General features: G+C 43.1%; 1 protein-coding gene across 1 annotated transcript in view; it reads right to left on the minus strand.

The window, feature by feature from the left end:
• LG03H5orf15 (linkage group 03 C5orf15 homolog) overlaps positions 1-25,722 on the minus strand; it is a 155,076-nt gene extending 129,354 nt beyond the window's left edge. Inside the window, exons 1-3 of the mRNA XM_073623574.1 lie at positions 25,597-25,722; positions 24,844-24,955; positions 21,056-21,651 (exon numbers count right to left, since the gene is read on the minus strand). Coding sequence (XP_073479675.1) covers positions 21,056-21,651; positions 24,844-24,955; positions 25,597-25,722 — 834 coding nt within the window. The remainder of the gene's footprint in view (positions 1-21,055; positions 21,652-24,843; positions 24,956-25,596) is intronic.
• Positions 25,723-25,943: the final 221 nt, after the last annotated feature.

Genomic DNA, 25,943 nt, shown 5'->3' on the forward strand with positions numbered 1-25,943 from the left:
AATGTAAGCACATTGTTTCCCTGGAAGCCCAGGTTCTGAATCTGGGGAAGCAACTGTCAGCACTGAGATACTAAAGGTGAGCCAGGAACGTACACGGCAGGTGCTGGCAGGGGCCAGCACAGAGGCGGGTGGAGACAAAAAGGTGCAGGCACTAGCAAAGAGTAGATGGGTGACAGTCAGGAGGGGTAGAGGGGGAAGTGCCAGAGAGGCCGATCCAGGACTGGAGCATCCCAATAAGTACGCTCCATTGAGTGACATTGGTGAAACCAGTCAGGGACCAGCACTGCTGGAGATGAGGGACTCTCCTAGCTGCCAGGGGAAGAACTCCTCCAGTGAGAGTGGGGGGGGCAGCAAAGGGAAAGGAAAGACAGATTCTGGTGGTAGGGGACTCAATTCTTAGAAGGACAGAGAGGGCAATCTGTAACCAAGACCTGAAGCGCCGAACAGTATGTTGTCTACCGGGCGCTCGGGTTCGGCACATCACGGATCTTGTGGACAGATTACTGGGAGGGGCTGGGGAAGACCCAGCTGTCATGGTGCACGTTGGCACCAATGACAAAGTCAGAGGCAGATGGAGTGTCCTAAAGAACGATTTTAGGGACTTAGGAGCTAAATTGAGGAAAAGGACCTCCAAGGTAGTGTTCTCAGGAATACTACCGGTACATCGAGCCACACCAGAAAGGCAGAGGGAGATTAGGGAAGTAAACAAGTGGCTGAAGAGCTGGTGTAGTAAGGAGGGGTTTGGGTTCCTGGAGGACTGGGCCGACTTCTCAGTCGGTAATCGGTACTATAGAAGGGACGGACTGCACCTAAATGAGGAGGGTGCAGATTTGCTGGGAATGAAGATGGCCAAAAAGTTAGAGGGGTTTTTAAACTAGGCGATGGGGGGGAGGGTCCAGAGACAGTGATAGCCAGCGCGGAAGATATTCCAGAGGGTAGTATTGGGGGCATTAGTGGTAGGTTAACCAAAGCACAAAAACACAAGGTGAGTATAGTAGCAAGTCCTAGTTGCAATCTTGAAACACCCAATACGAGGACAATATGCGACCGGTCTAAACTATGTGGCATGTTCACTAATGCCAGGAGCATGGCGGACAAGATGGGTGAACTAGAGATACTGTTGTACAAGGAGGATTTGGATTTTGTGGGAATTTCAGAGACCTGGTTCAACAGCTCTAATGATTGGCTGGCAAACATTCAAGGGTATACCCTATACCGCAAGGATAGAGAGGGTAAAAAAGGGGGAGGGGTATGCCTATATATCAAGAATAATGTACAAGTGAATGTAAGAGATGACATCACTGAGGGGGCTAGGGAGGAGGTGGAATCTTTATGGGTAGAGCTCCAAAGGGATGAAGCTAAGGGGAAAATAATACTGGGAGTATGCTATAGGCCCCCTAACCTGAGGGAGGAAGTGGAGACGGATCTCCTATCACAAATTGGATTAGCAGCAAGGATGGGAAGTGTTATCATAATGGGGGATTTTAATTATCCAGACAGACTGGGCGGAGGGAACCGCGCATTCATTTAAGGCTCGCCAGTTCCTTAATGTCTTGCAGGACAATTTTATGGGTCAGATGGTAGACGCACCAACTAGAAATAAAACATTACTAGATCTACTGATTACCAACAATACAGACCTGATCACAGATGTGGAAATACGAGGCAATTTAGGTAACAGCGATCACAGGTCAATTAGTTTCAGTATAAATCACACAAATAGGAAACATGAAGGGAACACAAAGACACTGAATTTCAAAAGAGCCAACTTCCCTAAACTACAAACCTTGCTAAAAGGCATAAACTGGGATAAAATATTAGGGACAAAGAATAAGGATGAGAGATGGGTTTGCTTTAAGAGCATATTAAATAAGGGCATTAGGCTATGTATCCCATTGGGTAATAAATTTAAAAGAGCGAACAAACATCCTGGATGGCTTAACTCCAATGTAAAAATGCATATAAAAGCAAAGGAGAAGGCCTTCAAAAAATACAAGGTTGAGGGATCATCCTCAGCATTCAGAATTTATAAAGAATGCAATAAGAAATGTAAGGCTGCAATTAGGACGGCTAAGATAGAACATGAAAGACACATAGCGGAGGAGAGCAAAAAAAATCCCAAGAAATTCTTTAAGTATGTAAACAGTAAAAAAGGGAGGACAGACCATATTGGCCCCATAAAGAATGAGGAAGGACATCTGGTTACAAAGGATGGGGAGATGGCAAAGGTATTGAATTTATTCTTCTCCTCAGTCTTCACGAGTGAATCGGGGGGCTTCAGTAACCAAAACTGCAGTGTTTATCCTCATGACACAACACAGGAAGCACCTACATGGTTAACAGAGGACGGAATTAAAATTAGACTTGAGAAACTTAACATTAATAAATCACTGGGACCAGATGGCTTGCATCCGAGGGTACTTAGGGAACTCAGTCAGGTGATTGCCAGACCGTTGTTCCTAATTTTTACAGACAGTCTATTGACTGGAATGGTACCAGCTGATTGGAGAAAAGCCAATGTAGCACCAATATTTAAAAAGGGCCCAAAAAACATCCCTGGGAATTACAGACCAGTTAGCCTAACATCAATAGTATGTAAACTCTTGGAGGGGATGATAAGGGACTATATACAAGATTTTAGTAATAAGAATGATATCATTAGCAGTAATCAGCATGGATTCATGAAGAATCGTTCTTGCCAAACCAATCTATTAACCTTCTATGAGGAGGTGAGTTGCCATCTAGATAAAGGAAGGCCCGTAGACGTGGTGTATCTGGATTTTGCAAAAGCATTTGACACAGTTCCCCATAAACGTTTACTGTACAAAATAAGGTGCGTTGGCATGGACCATAGGGTGAGTACATGGATTGAAAACTGGCTACAAGGGCGTGTTCAGAGGGTGGTGATAAATGGGGAGTACTCAGAATGGTCAGGGGTGGGTAGTGGGGTTCCCCAGGGTTCTGTGCCGGGACCAATCCTATTTAATTTGTTCATAAACGACCTGGAGGATGGGATAAACAGTTCGATCTCTGTATTTGCAGACGATACTAAGCTAAGCAGGGCAATAACTTCTCCGCAGGATGTGGAAATCTTGCAAAAAGACCTGAACAAATTAATGGGGTGGGCGACTACATGGCAAATGAGGTTCAATGTAGAAAAATGTAAAATAATGCATTTGGGTGGCAAAAATATGAATGCAATCTATACACTGGGGGGAGAACCTCTGGGGGAATCTAGGATGGAAAAGGACCTGGGGGTCCTAGTAGATGATAGGCTCAGCAATGGCATGCAATGCCAAGCTGCTGCTAATAAAGCAAACAGAATATTGGCATGCATTAAAAGGGGGATTAACTCCAGAGCTAAAACGATAATTCTCCCGCTCTACAAGACTCTGGTCCGGCCGCACCTGGAGTATGCTGTCCAGTTCTGGGCACCAGTCCTCAGGAGGGACGTACTGGAAATGGAGCGAGTACAAAGAAGGGCAACAAAGCTAATAAAGGGTCTGGAGGATCTTAGTTATGAGGAAAGGTTGCGAGCACTGAACTTATTCTCTCTGGAGAAGAGACGCTTGAGAGGGGATATGATTTCAATTTACAAATACTGTACTGGTGACCCCACAATAGGGATAAAACTTTTTCACAGAAGAGAGTTTAATAAGACTCGTGGCCACTCATTACAATTAGAAGAAAAGAGGTTTAACCTTAAACTACGTAGAGGGTTCTTTACTGTAAGAGCGGCAAGGATGTGGAATTCCCTTCCACAGGCGGTGGTCTCAGCGGGGAGCATTGATAGCTTCAAGAAACTATTAGATAATCACCTGAATGACCGCAACATACAGGGATATGTAATGTAATACTGACACATAATCACACACATAGGTTGGACTTGATGGACTTGTGTCTTTTTTCAACCTCACCTACTATGTAACTATGTAACTATGTAACTAAAAAGTGGCAATTTTTTTTTTAATTGTCAAGATGCAAGTGGTACCCCTTTCCGAATAAGGGTGACACCAAGTCCCACACAATCTTACCAGCGCTCCCTATGTAGTCTGGGCAGTTCTCCGGCTCTACGTAACTATCTCTTCCCTCGTAAACCATAAAACTATATGTATAGCCTGTTGCCTTGTCACAGAGCTTATACATCTTGACCCCATATCTGGCACAATTGCTAGGAAGATACTGTTTGAATGACAAGCGGACAGAAAACTTAATCAGGGACTCATCAATGCAGACAACTTGATTGGGAGTAAGCAAATCTGCAAACTGCTGGTTGAAGTGGTTTATGAGGGGCCGAATTTTGTACAGCCGATCAAATCCAGGGTCACCCCGAGGCAGAGTTCATTGTCATTGAAATGCATGAACCACAAGATCTGCTCGTATCGTGTCCTGGTCATGGAGGCAGAGAACACGGGCATATGGTGAATTGGGTCAGTGGACCAATATGACCGCAACTCACTCTTTTTAGTTATGCGAGGAGGGATAGGCCCAGGAAGGTCTTAAATTTGGAAACCGTAATAGGTTTCCAATCTCTGGCAAGGGTTAAATGGGGATTAGCAGCGATGAATTGACCAGCATACAAATTGCTTGGTCCACAATAGATCAATAGAGATCTTCCGTGTAGAAGTGGTGGGCTCCCAATTAGGATTGGCAAATGCAGCAGGAAGGGCACTATGGGCTTGACTTTGTCTTCTTGGTGGCTGCGGGACACTAGTTGTGCTAGTCACCTCCCCAGCTTGAACTGCACTTATGGAACTCGCCACGTCACCAAGTGTTACTGCAGTGCTGGATGCATGACCAGGATGTACTAGGCCGCTGGTGCTTGCCAGTTCACCAGAAGGATGAGCGGCACTAGTACTGGCTCTCTGCTCCATACAAGAGCCCTGCGGTTCCTGCACCTCAACAACAGCAGAAGAATGGGGTCGGGTACACCTGACCTTGGCAGGGACCACTACTCCGTCAGAGCCATCTGTCAGGGTGCTGCTGTTGTCTACGGGTTTGTTTTCGAGCCTGAATCTGTCAGATAGGCGAGTTCCTCTTCACTCTCACCTGTCATGCTCAGAAACGTGTAGGCCTCTTCACTAGTGTAACTTCGATTTGACATTTTGGCCTCTAAATTTACCGGTACACTAGTGAGACTCAAAGGAAAAAAAAGCACCTGTCAGCAACTGCTTCCAACGCTGCCAAAAAAACTGTTAGCGTTCGCAGGGATCAGGCCTGACTCTGCGAATTCTGGTTATGTGTGTTGTGTTTTGTAAGTGACAGTGATCGATTGATACTGCACTTGGGTGGGCTGGGCGGAGGGGCTAAACACAGGCACTAGCAGGTATCTTGGCTGATCCCGCTAACACTGTGTTTTGGCAACCCTAAACGACTAGGGACGCTAGTATAGATCTGACCATATCGATCCGTTCAGACAAATTTACCGGTACACTAGTGAGACTCAAAGGAACACTAGTGAGACTCAAAGGAAAAAAAAGCACCTGTCAGCAACTGCTTCCAACGCTGCCAAAAAAACTGTTAGCGTTCGCAGGGATCAGGCCTGACTCTGCGAATTCTGGTTATGTGTGTTGTGTTTTGTAAGTGACAGTGATCGATTGATACTGCACTTGGGTGGGCTGGGCGGAGGGGCTAAACACAGGCACTAGCAGGTATCTTGGCTGATCCCGCTAACACTGTGTTTTGGCAACCCTAAACGACTAGGGACGCTAGTATAGATCTGACCATATCGATCCGTTCAGACAAATTTACCGGTACACTAGTGAGACTCAAAGGAACACTAGTGAGACTCAAAGGAAAAAAAAGCACCTGTCAGCAACTGCTTCCAACGCTGCCAAAAAAACTGTTAGCGTTCGCAGGGATCAGGCCTGACTCTGCGAATTCTGGTTATGTGTGTTGTGTTTTGTAAGTGACAGTGATCGATTGATACTGCACTTGGGTGGGCTGGGCGGAGGGGCTAAACACAGGCACTAGCAGGTATCTTGGCTGATCCCGCTAACACTGTGTTTTGGCAACCCTAAACGACTAGGGACGCTAGTATAGATCTGACCATATTGATCCGTTCAGACACTATACTACTAAGGGAGGCATATGGTGCGTGCGTATTAGCGCTACTGGCACTGAAGGGGGGGGGGGGGGCGACAAGCATGGCTATGTGAACTGTGTCAGTGTAATGTTGGTGCAACTTACTAGGAGATGTCACCTCTCCTCTCTCTGGAATGGAAAAGAGTTCCTTATAGCAAGGTAAAAAAACTTCTGACTTTATAACCACTCACTTCCTGCCTAGGATTACATGTCCCATGAGGCATTGCTCCTCATACATTCACAAGTTCTCAGGGACTTACGGACATGTATTAATGGTGTACTGAGCTGTATAGGTGCTGAACTGTATTTCCTGATATGTAAACAAATAATGCATTCTGTATGCAGGCCGATTAATCGTCTGACCGATTAATCAATTATGAAAATAGTTGAAAACCAAAGTCGCATGACAAGTCACAGCCCATTGATTTTAACGGTACCTGTTCCCATCTATGTCAGGGACTTTGAAAGGGTACCGCCACTACTTTGATGCAACTTTTAGTGCGACTTTGATCCAGAGGATGTAAAGTTGGATCAAAGCTGCACTCAGTCGCACTCTAAATTGTGCAACTTTGGGGCTGCAATAGTGAAAACGTACACTAAGGCTTCATGTACATGGGACGTTTCTCAACCTCTCCTGAACGCTGGAACATCACAGCTAGTGATCCATGTTTAAAAATGTGTGTTTAGCAAGGTTTACAAGCTGTGTTAAGCCGCGTTTGCGTTCAGAAGCGTTTACTAAAGGATAACCTCAGGAGACCCTCCCAAATGATTAGAAAGCACTAAAAACAAGTATTTATTAACTATTTCAGCCATTCTGTGATAGAACAGTGTGAGTAGCAGCTGAGAAAGCAGTGTGCTTGTAGCTAGCTGTTATTTTTTGGTTGGTTTGTTAATATGGATCCCATGATGAGCATATGTGAGGAAATGCTCCTGATGTTGCTTTTGCTGAGGCTCCAAAGATGTAGAAAATTGCGTGAGAGGACCAGAGTTCGTCACTACTGGATGCATCCATTGATGGCTCAACGCATGTCCACAGGATACTTTTCTAATATGTATGTTCAGCTGCGTAATTACCCAGAGAATTTTTTTAATTTTACATGCATGTCAATTGCCACTTTTGACGTTCTCTTGGAAAAGGTTAGACCCCGTCTAGTTCACATGGACACCAACATGAGGAAAAGCGTGACCGTCTGTTGGTGACTCAACTTTAGCATCAAGTAATGCAAGTTGTTTATTGTACAGCATAATTGGCTGATGAGGGGTATATCAAGCTTGCAGGCAGTGATAATTGAGTTTTTGGTATGTTTTTAGCATTTTTCAGGCTCAAAAGTAATAAATAAAATGTTTCCCTTTAAAAACGCTTCTAGACTAAAACGCGCCTAAACGTGGGTAGCTGCGTTTGGCGCTTGAAATGCCTCTAAACACAGCTTCTGAACGCTTTTTTGGGGTTCCAAAAAAAGCCTTTAAACTCAACTGTCTAGAAAGAACTATAAATGAACCTGTGTACATGTACTGATAAGATAACAGAAGAGAGTTCAGGAACAGTTGAAAAAAAAAGCCCAACTCTTCCTAAACGTCTGTTTACCAGCAGCAGTGTACATGATGCCTAAGGCTCAGTTTCACTAGTATGACTTGTCATGCGACTTTGGACACAAAGTCACAGCCCATTGATTTCAATGGCACCCGTTCCCATCTATGCAAGTTTGAAAAGGTACCTGCACTACTTTGATGCAACTTTTGATGCGACTTTGATCCAAAGAGTGTAAAGTTGGATCAAAGCTGTACTCAGTCACATCAAAGTCACTCTAGCCTTAGGCTATATTTCCACTAGTGTGACTCCAAAACTGTGCGATTTAGAGTGCGACTTCAAGTGCAGCTCTAATCCAACTTTACACTCTGGATCAAAGTCGCATCAAAAGTTGCATCAAAGTAGTGCAGGAACCTTTTCAAAGTCGCATAGATGGGAACGTTTGAAATTGAAATCAATGGGCTGTGACTTGTGATGCGACTTTCTGATTTACCCCCTTTCTGACCAAGCCATTTTTAGCGATACGGCACTACGACGGTTTAACTGACAATTGTGCGGTCGTGCGATGTTGTACCCAAACAAAATTTATTTCCTTTTTTTTAAAACAAATAGAGCTTTCATTTAGTGGTATTTGATAACCTCTGCAGTTTATTTTTGTTCTATAAACAAAAAAAAGCGCGCCAATTTTGAAAAAACACAAAAACACAATATTTTTTACTTTTTGCTATAATAAATATCCCCAATTTTTTAAAAAAAAAGCTCATTTTTTTTCTCAGTTTAGGCTATGTATTCTTCTACATATTTTTGGTAAAAAAAAAATCACAATAAGCGTATATTGATTGGTTTGCGCAAAAGTTATAGCATCTACAAAATAGGGGATAGATTTATGCCATTTTTGTTATTTTTTTTTTTTTACTAGTAAAGGCGGTCCCAAAAATGTGTCAAAAGTGTCCAATCCGTCCGCCGCATTGTCGCAGTCCCAATAAAAATTGCAGATCGCATTACTAGTAAAAAAAAAAAAATGATAATGCCATAAATCTATCCTTTATTTTGTAGACGCTATAACTTTTGCACAAACCAATTAATATAAGCTTATTGCGATTTTTTTTTTTACCAAAAATATGTAGAATATATATCGGCCTAAACTGATGAAGATTTTTTTTTTAATTTGGGTTATTTATTATAACAAAAAGTAAAAAAAAGTGCTTTTTCTCTTTTGTTTATAGCGCAAAAAAAAGCGTAAAGGTGATCAAACACCACTAAAAGAAAGCTTTATTTGTGGGAAAAAAAGGACATAAATTTTGTTTGGGTACAACATCGCACGACCGTGCAATTGTCAGTTAAAGCGACGCAGTGCCGTATCGCTAAAAATGCACTGATTACTGTGCAAATGCCCTTCCAGGGCATTTGCACAGTAATCAGTGCATTTTTATAGCACTGGTTGCTGTATAAGTATTCAGTGATCAGTGCTATAAAAATGCACTGATTACTGTGCAAATATCACTGGCAGGGAAGGGGTTAACACTAGGGGGCAATCAAGGGGTTAAATTTGTTCCCGGACTGTGTGTTCTAACTGTGGGGGGGATGGGACTGACTTGGGGAGGAGACCGATTGTTGTTCCTATATACTAAGAACACACGCGATCTGCCTCCTCTCCCGACAGGATGTGGATTTGTGTGTTAACACACACACATCTGTGTGTTTACACATGCAAACCAATCAATATACAATCAATATATATATATATTGTGATTTTTTACCAAAAATATGTAGAATACATATCAGCCTAAACTGATAAAAAAATGAGCTTTTTTAAAAAAAAAAAAAAAAGAAAAGGGGATATTTGATATAGCAAAAAGTAAAATATTGTGTTTTTTGTTTTTCAAAATTGTCGCTCTTTTTTTGTTTATAGAGCAAAAAATAACTGCAGAGGTGATCAAATACCACTAAAAGAAAGCTCTATTTGTGTAAAAAAAAGGAAATAGATTTTGTTTGGGTACAACATCACATGACTGCACAAGTGTCAGTTAAAGCGACGCAGTGCTGTATACAGCGATCAGTGCTATAAAAATGCACTGATTACTGTGCAAATATCACTGGCAGGGAAGGGGTTAACACTAGAGGGCAATGTTCCCTGACTGTGTGTTCAAACTGTGGGGGGATGATTGTTGTTCCTATATACTAGGAACACACGCGATTTGTCTCTCCCCTGACAGGACATAGATTTGTGTGTTTGCACACACAAATCCCCATTCTCGCTTTGCCAGAAGCGATCGCGGGTGCCCGGCGGACATCGCGGCCGCCAGGCACGCACATCGGCTATAGGGCGCGCACCCCCTATACTCTTTAAAGTGCCTGCCGTACAGCTATGGCGATTTGTGCAGGAGTGCCATTCTGCTGCTGTCAATCAACGGCGGGCAGTCGGCAAGTGCCTACACAGCACTTCAACTTGTAGAGACCATTAGAGAAAAGGACCCAGTCACCATCCATACTGCACTGCCAATAGCAGGAAGGGGCGAACGATAATGGACTGACCACTGGGGTAACTGCAGCGCAAGACCAGATTAATGAAATAGAAGGGGTACCTTCAAGAGTGGGTATTTCAGCCAAGGATGTCAGGGACCTTTCAAAGCAATTGGCAGGGCTTGTCACTTACCAGCACCCAGTCAGAAGAAATTCCCATGCTGCAGCCGTGTCCCATCCCCTATTCAAGAGCCCTCCCCCCCCCCCACCTCTGAGTCTGTCAGAAAACATGAAAATAGCAGAATGGTTCACTGACAGCTCAGGCATAATCACCACGTCTGGCCCTCAACAGTGTACAATGACAGCTTACAAATAAAGTAAAGATACAGTCCTGCTGGAGACCAGAATCAGAGTCCAGTCAGCAGGCAAAATTGCAGGATTCGTCTTCCCATGTCACTATCTACACTGACAGTCAGGTGATCTCTAACAGATTGGCAACTTGAATGTCCACATGGAGGTCCAATGACTGGAGGATTCATGAAAAAGTGGTGTGGGTAGACCAGTAGGTCTGGGGTTAAATCTGAAAAGCAGCTCACTCCAGCACTATTAAAGTGTGGCATGTTGGCACGCGTGCGCCTTGCCCCAGACTTCGAAAACTATAACAGAGTGGCAGACAAAACTGCACAGGTGGCTGCAGTTGTGCCAACTGATCCTGTCTTCATGAACTTGGCCAATTGAGACCAAAAGCAATCTTGACATTTGTTCCAGAAAGCTACATATTAATGGGCACAGCAGAGGATTGCCTATATCCATGGACATCATAAAGGCTGTAACAGGGAGCTGTATAGTGAGTAGAGAAGTTATACAATGACCATTGCAAAAGTACACAGAGGGGTGAGATGCCTGCAGAGATTTAGCAGATTGACTTCATCAGTTCCCCGTTTCACTGCAGTAGAAACCTATTCAGGACTTGCTTGTTCATCCATGCAAGCATGTAGATCAAGCTGCAACACTTCAACTGCTCCAGAAACTCATTGTTGCGGAAGTGTACTAGTTGTGCCTCGCCCCATAACATCCACAGTGTTCTGCCTCTCCAATCTAAGCATTGAAAGTGTAATCTCTGTAACTTACAGTTAGTTGTGTTGAGATGTCGATATTCCCAATCTTATTTGGATAAACAGACAGTGACTTGATCCAGACGACACCTTGTTGATCTTGTGAAGTTTAATCTGTAAACTGAGGATCTTACAGCAATGAACCTCGGACAGGTCAAAAGATTATAATGTGATCCAGTCCATAAGACATGTGCTGAGATGCATAACTTGGAAATGAACAAAGGGTGGAGCCAACTATACAGCATAAGCTGAGATACAGGAAGGGGAGGAACCAGGGACAGAATAATACATTTAAAAGGCATATCACATAGCATGTGAAACATGACACTCCGTCAAAATCTATGATTTCTATTAACAAACTTTAGTCCAAGTCCAAATATAAGTAATGAAGATTCTTTCCAAGAACACCTGCAAAACAAGAGGAAAGGGAAACAATGCAAACATTAACATATACTTGCAGATGTTGGTCTCGAAGGTCCAGGCTGTGACAAGGAAATATCCATCTTCAGCAGAGGGGAAGGCAGCAACATGCATCAGTCCTTCATACCTCCCTTTGAATCAAGTTTATGACTTGCAAGACTTTTTCTTTGGGCAAAAGTACTAGTTCCTTTATAGGCCTGAAGTAAAAAAAGTGTGCAGAACCTTCTACTTTCTGTACTTTTCCGTTGTTACTTGGCATAGTCTTTGTAAGACCCATAGGCCAATGGTTGTGATGAGAATCAGTCTCTTTCAAGAGAACTAGGACTCACACTTGTAGGTTGGGTTTGCTAGTTTGCCATTTACTGCGACTTTGAAGGTTAGAAAGGTACTCCATCTTCCAGCGGTTCCAAAACACATTAGCAAGATGTTGAACCCGTTTCCATTGATGCTTGTAAACATTAGGATAATGAAGTTCTTTTGTGGGAATAGTGGCTATCCCAATTTTTTGGGTAAGAATAGTGGCTGGAGTGAGCAATACTGGAGACTCTGGATCTGAGGACACAGGAACCAGAGGCCTTGCATCGATTATCGCAGACACCTCTGCAAGAAGAGTGACTAAAATTTCAGGGGTAAGCTGGGAAGTTTTCTGGTCCAGTAGCATAGAGTCCAGGATTTGCCTTGCAACTCCAATCATGCATTCCCCAGAGCCTCCCATGAGAGGAATGAGGTGGGCTGAATTCCCATTTACACTTGTTGTCATTCAAGGAGTTCACAATCTTTTCTGCTCCTGTAAAATTAGTCCCACAGTCAGATCTAAGTAACTTTACAGGTTCTCGCACAGATACAAATCTTCTGAAGGCATTAATAAAACAGGAAGAGTCCATTGATTCTATCACTTTGATGTGCACTGCACAAATGCTAAAGCAAGTAAACAGCGCAGTCCATCGCTTGTTAGCAACTCAGCCATGAGTTCTGCGTGTAACAGTCCAGGGGCCAAATATGTCCACAGAGGTTCAGTGCTTAATCGGTCAGCTGGCAGCTCTGCCATCTGTTATTGTAGGTGCTTTCCTCTTAGTTTTTAGCACTTAACACATTTGTGGAGTATGGACAATATACACCTTTTTATCTTGACGATCCAGAAACCTGCAGATCTTACTGCTCCTTCTGTGAAGTGACGTCCTTGGTGCTGAATTTGCTCATGGAAATGTCTAACAGAGCAGTAATGTGATGATGTCCTGGAATAACGAGGGAATTTTTCTCTTCACTGAACGAATTCGACCTTCCAATGCGACCAACTCGAAGTAACTTGTTGTGATCAATTATTGGATTTAATTTGTACAGAGGGCTTTCCTTAGATAGGTTGAGTCCTTTTTATACATTCACATTCTCTTGTGAGTATACTTCATGTTGGACACATTGGATGATAACCCTTTCTGCTTGAGACCTCTTTAATTGTGGGGGGCCTTTACAGATGTGACACTTTTTCAGTGCTAGAGCTGTTTGCAAATTGATGAGCAATGTGAATAAGACGTGAAATGGCTCATATAACAGATGACCACTTAAAAAAGCATTCTAAGCGGTGAGGACTCAGCCATACCCTTAATTTCACAGAGGTATTGAGTGTGATGGTAACAGCTCTGATTTCCTTATCAGATTCTGGATGAACCAGTTCAAAGTTAGAATCTGTAGAACTTGAGATGAATCATTCAAGAGTACTGGTGGAGATAGCCATGATGTATCCATAAATGCAGTAAAAGGTACTGCACGACTGCTGCGATCAGCAGGGTTAAGGTTAGTGGGAAGCGTAGAGAACTTCCTAATGCATTCCACTCTGTTATTTGGTAGTCTCTTTCTTGTAGTACGAAATGGTAGAGGTGCTACCCAACTGTTGGAATCATTTTGGTAGAACTCTTAACTCATGGTTTTCAAGAATCCTGTGTCTTCCATGGTAGCTGCCAACTGTCTTTAGTAGTTACCTCGAACACTGTGTTGCCGATGTTGTCATCCCAGAAATGAAGGGCTTTCTTATAGTCTTGTATGATATGCCATAGTGCACCTTTTTCAAACAGTCTTTTACATTATATTGATGTGGTCTTTGTGCCGAACAAGTAGTCTGTCTGTTTGACAGGACATGTGTTTTAAAGAAAGAGACTGAGTAAGACCTTCTGCCTTTGTCTCAACAGACATTGCCTATGATGACCCAACCTAGATCCAGACACTGAGCATCATGTGGACCGTTAATTTGCTGACAAAACTTGTGCACACTTAAGATGTCTCGGCCAAGTAACAGCAGGATAGCAGCACTTTCCTCAAGGGCTGGTATTTAGTCGGCTATATCGTTCAAGTGAGAATGGTGAAAGGTAGCTTCAAGAGTAGGGATCTCCTCTTTGCTGCTTGGAATCTGGTTGCACTCAGTGATAGTGGGCAAGAATATTTCCACATTGTCATTCAAGGGAGCAACTACAAGACCGCTGGCTCTCCTACCTAAGACTTCTGTAGTGCCCGCACAAGTGCTTAGGGTAAAAGGTATAGCATCTCCTGTTATGTTCAACAGTTAAAAAAAACAGTGTTCTTGCAAGAGATCTGTTGCTCTGATCATCCAGAATAGTATACAGTCTTATAGCCTTTTCAGGTTGACCTTTGGAGTATACACGAACCAAGCATATCTTTGCACAGGATTTGTCAGAGAGTCCTTCTCCACAGACTTCCGTACATGTAGAGAAGTGAGTTGCGGTCATATTGGTCCACTGACCCAATTCATCATATGCCCGTGTTCTCTGCCTCCATGACCAGGACGCAATACAAGCAGATCTTGCGGTTCATGCATTTTAATGAACTCTGTCATCCTCAGGGTGACCCTGGATACTATCGGCTCCACAAAATTTGGCCCCTCATAAACCACTTCAACCAACAGTTTGCAGCCTTGTTTACTCCCGATCAAGTTTTCTGCGTTGAGGAGTCCCTGATTACTTTTTCTGGCCACTTGTCTTTCAAAAAAGTATCTTCTCAGTATGGGGTCAAGTTGTATAAGCTCTGTGACAGGGCAACAGGCTATACATATAGTTTTATGGTTTATCAGGGAAAAGATAGTCACGTGGAGCCTGAGAACTGCCCAGACTACATAGGGAGCGCTGGCCACATTGTTTGGGACTTGGTGTCACCCTTATTTGTACGTGGACAATTATTACACAAGCGTGTCACCTTTTTGATTGTGGAATTGCGCATGTGGCACCGTGCGATCTAATCACTGGGGCTTCCCCCAACGGCTTCTAAAGTCCCGACTTAGACGGGGGGAGAGAGCCTGCTTGAGATGTAATAATGTGCTTGCAGTGAAGTGGAGGGATACATGGAATGTTCTCATTCTGCCCTTCATGGCGACTGGTGTTGTTGTGAAGTCCCTCTGCATCCACAAATACAACCTTAACATGGGAGGGGTGGACCTCAACGACCAGATGTTGGCGCTGTACCCAATTGCCTGTAAGGCCAGACGCTGGTATAAAAAAAAGTGTGTATATTTATTCCAATTGGCTCTGCTGAACGCTTATGTGCTATACAAAGCGTCAGTTCGAACTGTATTCTTCCTAAAATTCCAGGAATAGATCATCACAGCCCTTCTGTTTCCAGTTGGTGCTGTGCCCCACCTTCCCAACGCAAATGCAGTGAGCCAGCTGCATGAGAAGCATTTTCCGTATGTCCTCCCTGGTACCCCTGCCCAAAGAACACCCCAAAGAAGATATTGTGTCTGTAGGAAACGCGGATACAGCCGTGACATCTATTTTTATTGTCCCTCCTGTGCTGACCAACCTGGTCTCTACATCGGTGAATGTTTCCAATGCTACCACACACTAGTGGAGTATCTTCCTATACCTGGTTTGCTGCACCCCCGCTGCTGGCTGCTATAATACATGCACTGTAGAGATTTAGATATATACACCTCTCTCTTTATAGATGGCTCTTACCTGGCATCTGCCAAATTGACTGTGCTGCTGCATATAAATCTCCATTAAGCTTCCTTTTTCTTGCTGGTAGTCCTCTGAAGTGAGCATTTTTTATGCTTGATCTAAAGGCTTTATATATTTAATCTACTACTATAAGGTGAGACTCCGTATTTTTCTAACAATATCGCTTAACTTATGTGATAGTTAGATTATTATCACTTAAAACTGTCTGTCTTTCATTACCATATTTATATACATATATATTTTAGAAGTGATGATGTTTATTACCAAGCAGAGCCCCACCATCTAAAAGCTCGCTTTATTTTGAGCATTTACCAGTCATCCAGAAGTAGTACTTTATTGTTCCATCTAAGGTAGGCTTAAATGTATGTGGTTGTATTTCACCATACTCACCTACCCTTCTCCTGCATGGAGTGAACTTTTCCATTTCACCCTAATTAACCCTTGATGGGTCGTGATGTTTCTCTTATTCCTGGCAGTGGATATATATATTTTTATTTTTGCTACTTTTCCCTTTTTTTCCTCCTCTCTACATCCTTTATAGCCTTGCTACCAGGCACGTCCCCACATGTTAGCTGTTTCACCTTTTGCATGTCCTCTTTGAGGTCCACCTACTGATTGCCTTGTGGTACTCCCCACAAACTATTGAGACTCTCTACCAAGATGTTTAGTATTAATTGTATTTATTGTTTGCATTCGTGTTTTCTCTCTCTTGTAGACTAATCAAACAAGCTCCTGAAGAAGAATTCAATTGTGAAACATGTAGAGCTACACAAAGTTTGTTGTCTTTTATACTACACTGTAGGGATATGTCCTTGTTTTAAGGGTATGTCTCTGGGGTCTATGACCCTTATGAGAGAGACTTAGCTAGCTTTTCGCACCTTACTTGCAATGTTTTAATATGTTTTTTTTTTGTATTATGTGTATAATAAAATTTATATTTTTTTTTATGATTGGTGCCTATAAAGTCCATTTTTTCTGCCTTTTCATTCAAATATATAGATATAAACAGCACCATTGGGAAAGCATTTTATCACACCTATCTTGGTGTGGTCAGAGGAGAGATCTAGGGTCTAATAGACCCCAATTTTTTCAAAAAAGGAGTACCTGTCACTACCTATTGCTATCATAGTGGATATTTACATTCCCTGAGATAACAAAAAAATGATAAAAAAAACGAAAGGAACAGTGAAACAAAAAAACCCATCCCCCCCGTGCTTGCGCGCAAAGGCGAAGGCAAGCGTCAGTTTCATGTATGTAAACAGCAAATGCACCATGCATGTAAGGCATTACCGCAAACGTCAGATCGAGGGCAGCAATTGTACCAATAGACCTCTTCTGTAAATCTAAAGTGGTACCCTGTAAAGGCTTTTAAAAATGTATGAAGTTTGTCGCCGCTGCACGTTTGTGCGCAATTTTAAATGTCGTGTTTGGTATCCATGTACTCAGTATAAGATCATCTTTTTTTATTTCATCAAAAATTGGGGCAATATAGTGTGTTTTAGTGCATTAAAATAAAAAAAGCGTTTTCCCCAAAAAAACACGTTTGAAAAATCGCTGCGCAAATACTGTGTGAAAAAAAAGTTTGCAACACCCACTATTTTAATCTGTGGGGCCTTTGCTTTAAAAAAATATATATAATGTTTGGGGGGTCAACGTAATTTTCTATCAAAAACTAAATATTTTTTCATGTAAACAAAAAGTGTCAGAAAGGGCTTTGTCTTCAAGTGGTTAGAAGAGTGGGTGATGTGTGGCATAAAGCGTCTAATGTTTATAAAATGCCAGGACAGTTCAAAACCCCCCCAAATGACCTTATTTTGGAAATTAGACACCCCAAACTATTTGCTGAGAGGAATATTGGAATGGAATATTTTATATTTTGCCACAAGTTTCGGGAAAATTACAAACTAAAATGATATATTGCTTAAGCATGCCAAGGGCATATGTGAAATTACATCCCAAAATACATTTTGCTGCTTTTTCTGAGTATGGGGAAACCACATGTGAGACTGTTTGGGAGCCTAGCCGTGTACAGGACCCCGAAAACCAATCACCATCTTCAGGCTTTCTACGGGCGTAAAATGGCGATTTCACTTCCTCACTACCTATCACAGGTTCGGAGGCCCCATTTTGGAAAGTAGACACCCCAAGGTTTTTGCTAAGAGGCACGGTGAGTATTTTGCAGCTCTCATTTGTTTTTGAAAACGAAGAAAGAAAAGGAAAATTTATTGGTGATAATGGTGACAAAAAGCGAGATGTGGAAAATGCGCAACATGCCTCTCAGCAAATGGCTTGGGGTGTCTAATTTCCAAAATTAGGTAATTTGGGGGGGTTTTGTGCCATCTTGGCATTTCATGGCCTCCAAAACTGTGATAGGCAGTGAGGAGTGAAATCAAAAATTTACACCCTTAGAAAGCCTGAAGGCAGTGCTTGGATTTTGAGGTCCTGTATGCGGTTAGACTACAAAAAAGTCCCACACATGTGGTATCCCCGTACTCAGGAGAAGCAGCAAAATGTATCATGGGGTGTAATTCCACATATAACCATGCCATGTTTGAACAATATATCATTTAGTGACAACTTTGTGTATTAAAAAAAAAAAAAAAGAAGATAAAAAAAGATCTCCATATCTCAACGGCATACAAAGTTATAATAGTAGTCTATTATTTAGAGCAGCATGGGTGTGGCTCGGGTAATTGGTCACACCAACCTACTGTGATGAACACACCTTAGGCTAACAACTGATAGCTGAGGGGGAAGGGAAAAAAGAAAAGACAGACAAGGAATACTATTCATGAAATAAACCTCCCAATTTTATATAAGAGTACCTATTTAGAAGAGCCTTTTAGATGAGTACCTATCTCCAATTCTTCATTTAACCCTTCGGATGACATGCCATTTGAAATGAATATCAGACGGGAGTATTGGCCCATATTGGGACAAGACTCTGCCTTGGGCACAGTTCTCCCAAAAAAAAACCTAAGGTAGTATTTAGGCAAGCTAATGTCAAAAGTATCATTGCTCCCAGTTGAATTGGAAACAAACTTGTGACAAAGATTAAAGATATTCCCTTGTTTATCAAAATGATAGGGTCATATAAATGCCAATTAAGCAAATGTAAAGCGTGCAAGTTTGTGTCCCATGGCCTAAAGACTTTTGCCAGAAGAGACGAATGGGTCTTCTATATTAAACAGTTTATCTGTTGCAGTACCCAGTTCGATGTATATGGGCTGAGGTGCCCATATGTGGGTTTCTATATGTGGGCAGGATGGTGCGAGCCATGCGTACCAGGTTTGGTGAGCATCGCAGGTTTATAGAACAGAAAAAAGACAAATAGTGTCCCACGCCATTTCACACAAATACATGGGGGTAGCCAGGGCAGCCATCAAATTTTTGGGCCCCTTACACAGCTTTAGGCCTGGGCCCACCCCCCTGAGCCTGACCACCAACATTCCCCAGGGCTTGCCCACGGACCATCCTACCAAATCCGCACAGTGGCCATCTCACCTGTACACACTCAGCCCCCCCCAATCCTGTATATATGTCAGGCCCCCCCACACACACCTGTATATATGGCAGCCCCTCACATACACAAACCTGTAAACACACAAGGCTCTGGCCCCTTCCTGTACACAAACAGCTCCCCTCCCTTTCCCTCACAGCTCCTACTTGTAAAGAAGGTCTTCCTACCTAATGTTAATTTTATTTACAATGGAATAGTCCGATTATGTACCTATGTGTATATGAATATTTAGGCAAATCTGATCTAATGAGTGTTTTTAAATACATTGATTATAAATACATTTTTTCTAAACAGATTGATCTTAAAATCGATCAAATGGATTGATTTTATTTGCATTTTTAGAATTTTTTTGTATTTGTACATGGCTTTAATCTTGATATTGTACGGTTGCTATTAATGCCTTTACCCGCTGCTAAACCTGTGAACTCCATTACTCTCGGCCTGGTTCCTTTAAGATGAGCACTCAGGGAGGGTATTCCTATATATAGTTTAGAGTAGGGGTGTGACCTGAGGAAGGAGGCCACACCTCCAAAATGCATTGTCAGAGCAACCTTGTGTGGAGACTACTCTCATCCCTTTCACATCGCAGCTGGGTCTGATGTCGCACAGCACCGGCTGGTCTGGGCGCATGCGTGACTAAGCCGGTTCCTAGCAGTGCTCATCCCTGCACATCTTATCAGCACAGGCGGAGAGAGGAGGCATACTCATATGTGCGACCATCAAGTCTCCCATTGTGAGTGTATCCGCTCATAGCTTGCTTTTATCCTCGTTAAAAGGAGAAGTCCAGCCTGAGCTCATTTGGCTGGGCTTCTCCTATGGGTCACATGAGTGCAATAAGGTTTGCACTCCTGTGACCTATTTTCAGCAGAGAGCAGACTGAAGTCCACTCTCTGTTGATGTCACCAATATCACTCCAGGCACCGCATCATCCGGACTCTGAGTCTGGAACCGCCAGGTGCCTGGACTGATAGCCGTCTCAGCGAGCCGCTGAGACGGCTTCTCCGCGCCCCTCCCCAGCTCAGCGCTCCAGTGAGAGTGTGGGAGGAGCAGAGGTGCTGATTGACAGGCAGCAGCTCTCTGGTCAGTGAGCTGAGCCATCTGCGATGTTCGATGGCTCAGTTCTCAGTGCAGACGCCGGGGGACCAATGCTGCATCCACCTAGGTAAGTATGATTATGGGGAAAAAGAAATCCCCATAATTCTCTTTTAATAAACATTATCACACAAGGGTGGGTGTGCGCTTTTTTTTGTTTACAGTCTAATCATTTAAATGGGCAGCCTAACGCAAAGAAGTTGTATGCACTTTTTTGTAATACACCACAATGCATGGTGGTGTATTGACATATGCTGTAAAACTAATCCCCTGCCACGGTTTATAGGGGTGCCATTAAGAATGCATTACCGCAGCTCAACAGCATGAACCAAGCCTAAATAAAGAAAAATTACAGCGTTATTCTGTCTTTGTTTAGTAACACAACTCTGAGCTGTAGAATTTTGGAATCTGATATAACCTGGCAAAATAGACTATTTTGTATACATCAGCAATGTACTACTCATTTGTTCCCTTTTGGTCTAATAAAAATATCACTGACAAGTGCAAATATACAAGCTGCTCTTGCCAAAAAAAAATATTTTCCTGTATTATTCTTTTCCTAGTTATCTTTTTGATATTTCTTCTTTTCCCCAGCTCGGAACCACAGACCAGCCAACATTTTTGGGAAGAGGGGGAGGTGTTCTGTAGTCTTGCCCTGCTGCTATATATGTTTATTACAGTAAGCGAGCAGTGTTACCATATAAAAGAAATGTATAACCAGGTAAAAACAAACAAGATCCATAAAGAAAATAATGCAGCCATCACATATAAGGCATGGTTAAAGCTCAATATATTAATTTTCTGTTCTTGGTTTTAGATATAATCTAAAGCAGAAATACCTATTTTGTCTATAGGCGGAAATAAAACCTACCTTTCTTTTGTTGTGGTAAGCAATATACACCACAACAATTAAAAGTCCTACTAGAACCAAGTGTAAAAAGAAGTGACCATCTTCATCATAACTGTCCTCATCAGATCTGAATTCATAATCATTGGAATCTGAATCATAGTCCGCATCACTGGGCTCTTCGTCTGTTTCAGGAAGTGTGTCAGCTCTGCCTAAGGTATCCTTATTTTTAGTTATGTCAATTTTCTTTTCAAAATTATAGTCATCTTCATCATCTTCTTTGGTGTTTGGCAAGTTAGTGCCAACTACATCTTTTGTTTCAAACATCAGGTTGTTATCAGTGGTTGGCTCAACTTTTGGATCAGCTGAAGTTTTTAGTTTTACCAATTTGCTAAGGAAAGGGGTTGCGGAAATCCCCCCCTTCTCTGCCACCTGAGTGGTGTTTTTTTGTGTTGGTGTTGAGGAAACAGTGGTGACATTTGGAGGAGTGCTTGTTTGTACACTCAATTCACTTTGATTTTCGCTAGAGTTTTTTTTTGTGAAATCTGTGATGTTTTTTGTAAGTGCTGAGTCTTCTTCAATATTAGGAGTAGCAGAAGTGGTGGGTATTGCTTCTGTACCTAGAAAAAAAAAAGTATTACACCTTATGTTAAAACACTCAATTAAAATGAAGAATCAATATCCAACAAGTAACTCTTATGCCGCGTACACACGGTCGGACTTTTCGTCTACAAAAGTCCGACAGCCTGTCCGACAGACTTCCGGCGGACTTTCGGCGGACTTGCAGCAGACTTTCTAACGAACGGACTTGCCTACACACGACCACACAAAAGTCCGACGGATTCGTACGTGATGACGTACACCGGACTAAAATAAGGAAGTTCATAGCCAGTAGCCAATAGCTGCCCTAGCATGGGTTTTTGTCCGTCGGACTAGCACACAGACGAGCGGATTTCGGGTCCGTCGTAGTTACGACGTAAAGATTTGAAGCATGTTTCAAATCTAAAGTCCGTCGGATTTGAGGCTGAAAAAGTCTGCTGAAAGTCCGGAGAAGCCCACACACGAACGGATTACCAGCCAGCTTTAGTCCGTCGGCGTCCGTTGGACTTTTGTAGACGAAAAGTCCGACCGTGTGTACGCGGCATTATAAAAAGCATGGAGGCTTGAGCAATGATCATGTGGCATTAATTTGGACACAAGTTCTGGTCATCAACATTGAGAGGAACTTCTTAAAACTGGAGCAGCCAGAATTTTGAAGCAGCTATGCAAGGCAACCAATCAACTTCTATCTTCAGGTTGTTTCATTAAAAATGAAAAAAAGATGATTGGTTTCCATGCACAGCTGCTCCAAATTCTGTTTGCTCTAGTTTTGGTATATGTGCCCAAGGTGAGCTAGATCAATCAGCCAGATATTCATGTGTGTGAGCCTAGATCTTCTCAGCAACAAGAAAATGTTAAACCTTCAACAGTATCCAAAATTAAATGTAATCTAGATGCTTAAAAGTTATTAAACCTGTTAAGCTCTAGCGATGAACCTATTCATCTGGCAAATATGTTCACCTAGGTTTCTCAGTCACACATGATGCCAGGGGCACCAGAGCTTGTGTCTGATATGGAGAAAACTCTTGTTTTCTCAGAATTGTAGGTCCTGCCCTGTTGCCTGGAGCCTTTTTACAGGTTTGTGTGAAAAAAGCCTTCATTCCCTGGTCTACATCTTACCTGGTAGCCAGACATCATTAACAAGTCTCAGCTGTCCACAGGCCTTATATATTTGAGCTGACGGATGCTCAGGGCTTTCAACGGCTGGATGACAAGCAGTTTTATGCTATGGAATTGCAGTACAAATAGCTCCAGCATTGAAATGGTATTGAATCTGTTTGCTCCCTTGCTGAATAAAGTGCAAGAGGAAACCTGCCTGGTATAAGAGAATAAAGCCTTAGGTATCAAAAAGCATTGTACAGAAAAAAAAACAGCACAGCAACAGACTGTAAATTAACCCGCTGCTAATTCCCTTATGTGGCTCTACATGCTGTGCTGGCTGACCTGGCAGCCATGAGTGTCCAACTGTCCCGATGTGAGCTTGGGAACCTGTCAGCTTGGAGTGGACATTATGGCAGCACATTGCTATCCATCTTGCTGCTGATCCTCTTACACCTGTGGATCTGTGTTTTTTGCTTGCTTGCCAGGTGGCCATGTGAGCTCATTCGACCCGTTGCTCGCTCAGCACCTTGTCAGAACTACAGTAGCTCACAAAAATGAGTACACCCCTCACATTTTTGTAAATATTTTATTACCGTATATATATTTTTTCATGTGACAACACTGAAGAAATTACACTTTGCTACAATGTAAAGTAGTGAGTGTACAGCTTGTATAACAGTGTCAATTTGCTATCCCCTCGAAATAACACACAGCCATTAATGTCTAAACCATTGGTAACAAAAGTGAGTACACACCTAAGTGAAAATGTCCAAATTTGTCCCAAAGTGTCAATATTTTGTGTGGCCATCATTATTTTCAAGCACTGCCTTAACCCTCTTGGGCATGGAGTTTCCATTGCAGTCCTTTTCCACTCCTCCATGATGACATGTTAAATGTTAGAGACCTTGCGCTCCTTCACCTTCCGTTTGAGGATGCCCCACAGATGCTTAATAGGGTTTACGTCCGGATACCTGCTTGGCCAGTCCATCACCTTTACCCTCAGCTTATTTAGCAAGGCAGTGGTCTTGGAGGTTTGTTTGGGGTCGTTATGTTGGAATACTGCCCTGCGGCCCAGTCTCCGAAGGGAGGGGGATCATGCTCTGCTTCAGTATGTCACATTACATGTGGGTATTCATGGTTCCCTTAATGAACTGTAGCTCCCCAGTGCCAGCAGCACTTATGCAACCCCAGACCGTGACACTCCCATCACCATGCTCGACTATAGGCAAGACACACTTGTCTTTGTACTCCTCACCTGGTTGCCACCACACACGCTTGACACCACGTGAACCAAATAAGGTTTTAAGTTTAAGGCTTTCTTGTGCATCATCTTTAGAAGAGGTTTGCTTTTGGGATGACAATCATGCAGACCAATTTGATGCAGTGAGCGTCGCATGGTCTGAGCAAAGACAGGCTGACCCCCCCACCCCTTCAACCTCTACAGCAATGCTGGCAGCACTCATACGTCTATTTCCCAAAGACAACCTCTGGATATGACGCTGAGCACGTGCACTGAACTTCTTTGGTCGACCATGGTGAGGCCTGTTCTGAGTGGAACCCATCCTGTTAAATCACTTGTTGTGCTTATTAAGGAAAGTTTTCCTGCACAGTATGGATTTTTAAAACAGCTTACCTGTAAAATCCTTTTCTTGGAGTACATCACGGGACACATAGCACCATAATAATGATTGACTATCTGGGTTATATGCTACATTTAGGTGATTGGACACTGGCAACCAATAGTAAGAAGGTTCCTCCCATATAACCCCTCCCCCACAGGAAGTACCATAGTTTTTATAACAAGCAATGAAGATCCCAGAAAAGAGGGGAAGGACCTCTGTGTCTCGTAATGTACTCCAAGAAAAGGATTTTACAGGTAAGCTGTTTTAAAAATCCATTTTTCTTTATTGTACATCACCGGACACAGAGCACCATAATAATGACTATCTGGGATGTCCTAAAGCAAAAGCCAAAAACAGTCTCCCTTTGAGATCTAACATCCACCTGGTAAAACCTGTTGAACGTATGAACCGAAGACCAAGCGGCCGCGAGTGTGCCTTTTCTCCTCTCGCACCAGGAAATGTATGAATTCCAGACTCTATGGTAAATACTTCTAGAAACTGGTTTCCTAGCATTTATCAGACTAGACAAGACTGAACCTCTAATGCCACGGTCTTTCAGTACTCTGGTCTCAATAGCCATGCGTAGCAGGTACGGCAGAATCTGGATGGGGGAAAAGCATAGATTAGAGAATACTGATCCCAGGGCACCACCAATGCATCCATCCCGACAGCAAGTGGATCTTTGGTCCTAGATACAAACCTGTCCAGCTTGGCATTGAATCTGGATGCCAGAAGATCCACATCTGGGATCCCCGAGTGCTGGCAGATTTGAATAAAAACTTTGGGATGAAGGGACTACCCCCCAGGTAACAATTGCTGGCTACTTAGGTAGTCTGCCCACCAATTGTCTACACCCGGAATAAAGACTGCTGAAAGAAACGGCACATGCCTCTCTGCCCAAGTTAATATATGATTTACCTCCTTTTAGGCCGCCTGGCTCCGGGTGCCTCCTTGGTGGTTGATGTATGCCACCACTGTGGAGTTGTCGGACTGGACTTGGACAGGAAGACCTCGCAATCTGGATGTCCAGAATAGAGCCAAGCGAACTGCCCGAATCTCCAGCAGATTGATGGGCAAGGTCTTTTCCACTTGGGACCATATTCCCTGGACGGATGCCTCTTCCGGGACTGCCCCCCAGCCGAGACGACTGGCATCCGTAGTTACCACCTTCCAGGCAACAGGCGGAAAGGCTTTTCTGCCCCTTAAGTTGCTGGTCTTCGACCAAGAGAGGTGCCATTGTACCTGTGGGGATAGAGACATGGGACGATCCAAGGCTTGAACAGTCTTGTCCCGGGCCTCCAGAATATTTTTCTGGAGCAACCTGGAGTGAAACTGCGCATAGGGAATTGCGCTGAAAGAGGACACCATCTTGCCCAGTAATCTCATGCACAGTCGAATCGAAGGCCTCTCTACTCCTTTGACTTTTTGGACTAGCTCCACTATGGAGTTGACCTTTAAGGGAGGTAAAAATACCTTGAGTGGTGTCCAGGATCAGGCCCAGATATATCAAGACCTGAGCCGGACGGAGGGCTGATTTGTCCACATTCAGAATCCAGCCTAGGAACCTCAGAAAACGAACCGTTGGTGTA

This window comes from Aquarana catesbeiana, linkage group LG03 (genome assembly GCF_042186555.1).
Source record: "Aquarana catesbeiana isolate 2022-GZ linkage group LG03, ASM4218655v1, whole genome shotgun sequence".
Lineage (NCBI taxonomy): Eukaryota > Metazoa > Chordata > Amphibia > Anura > Ranidae > Aquarana > Aquarana catesbeiana.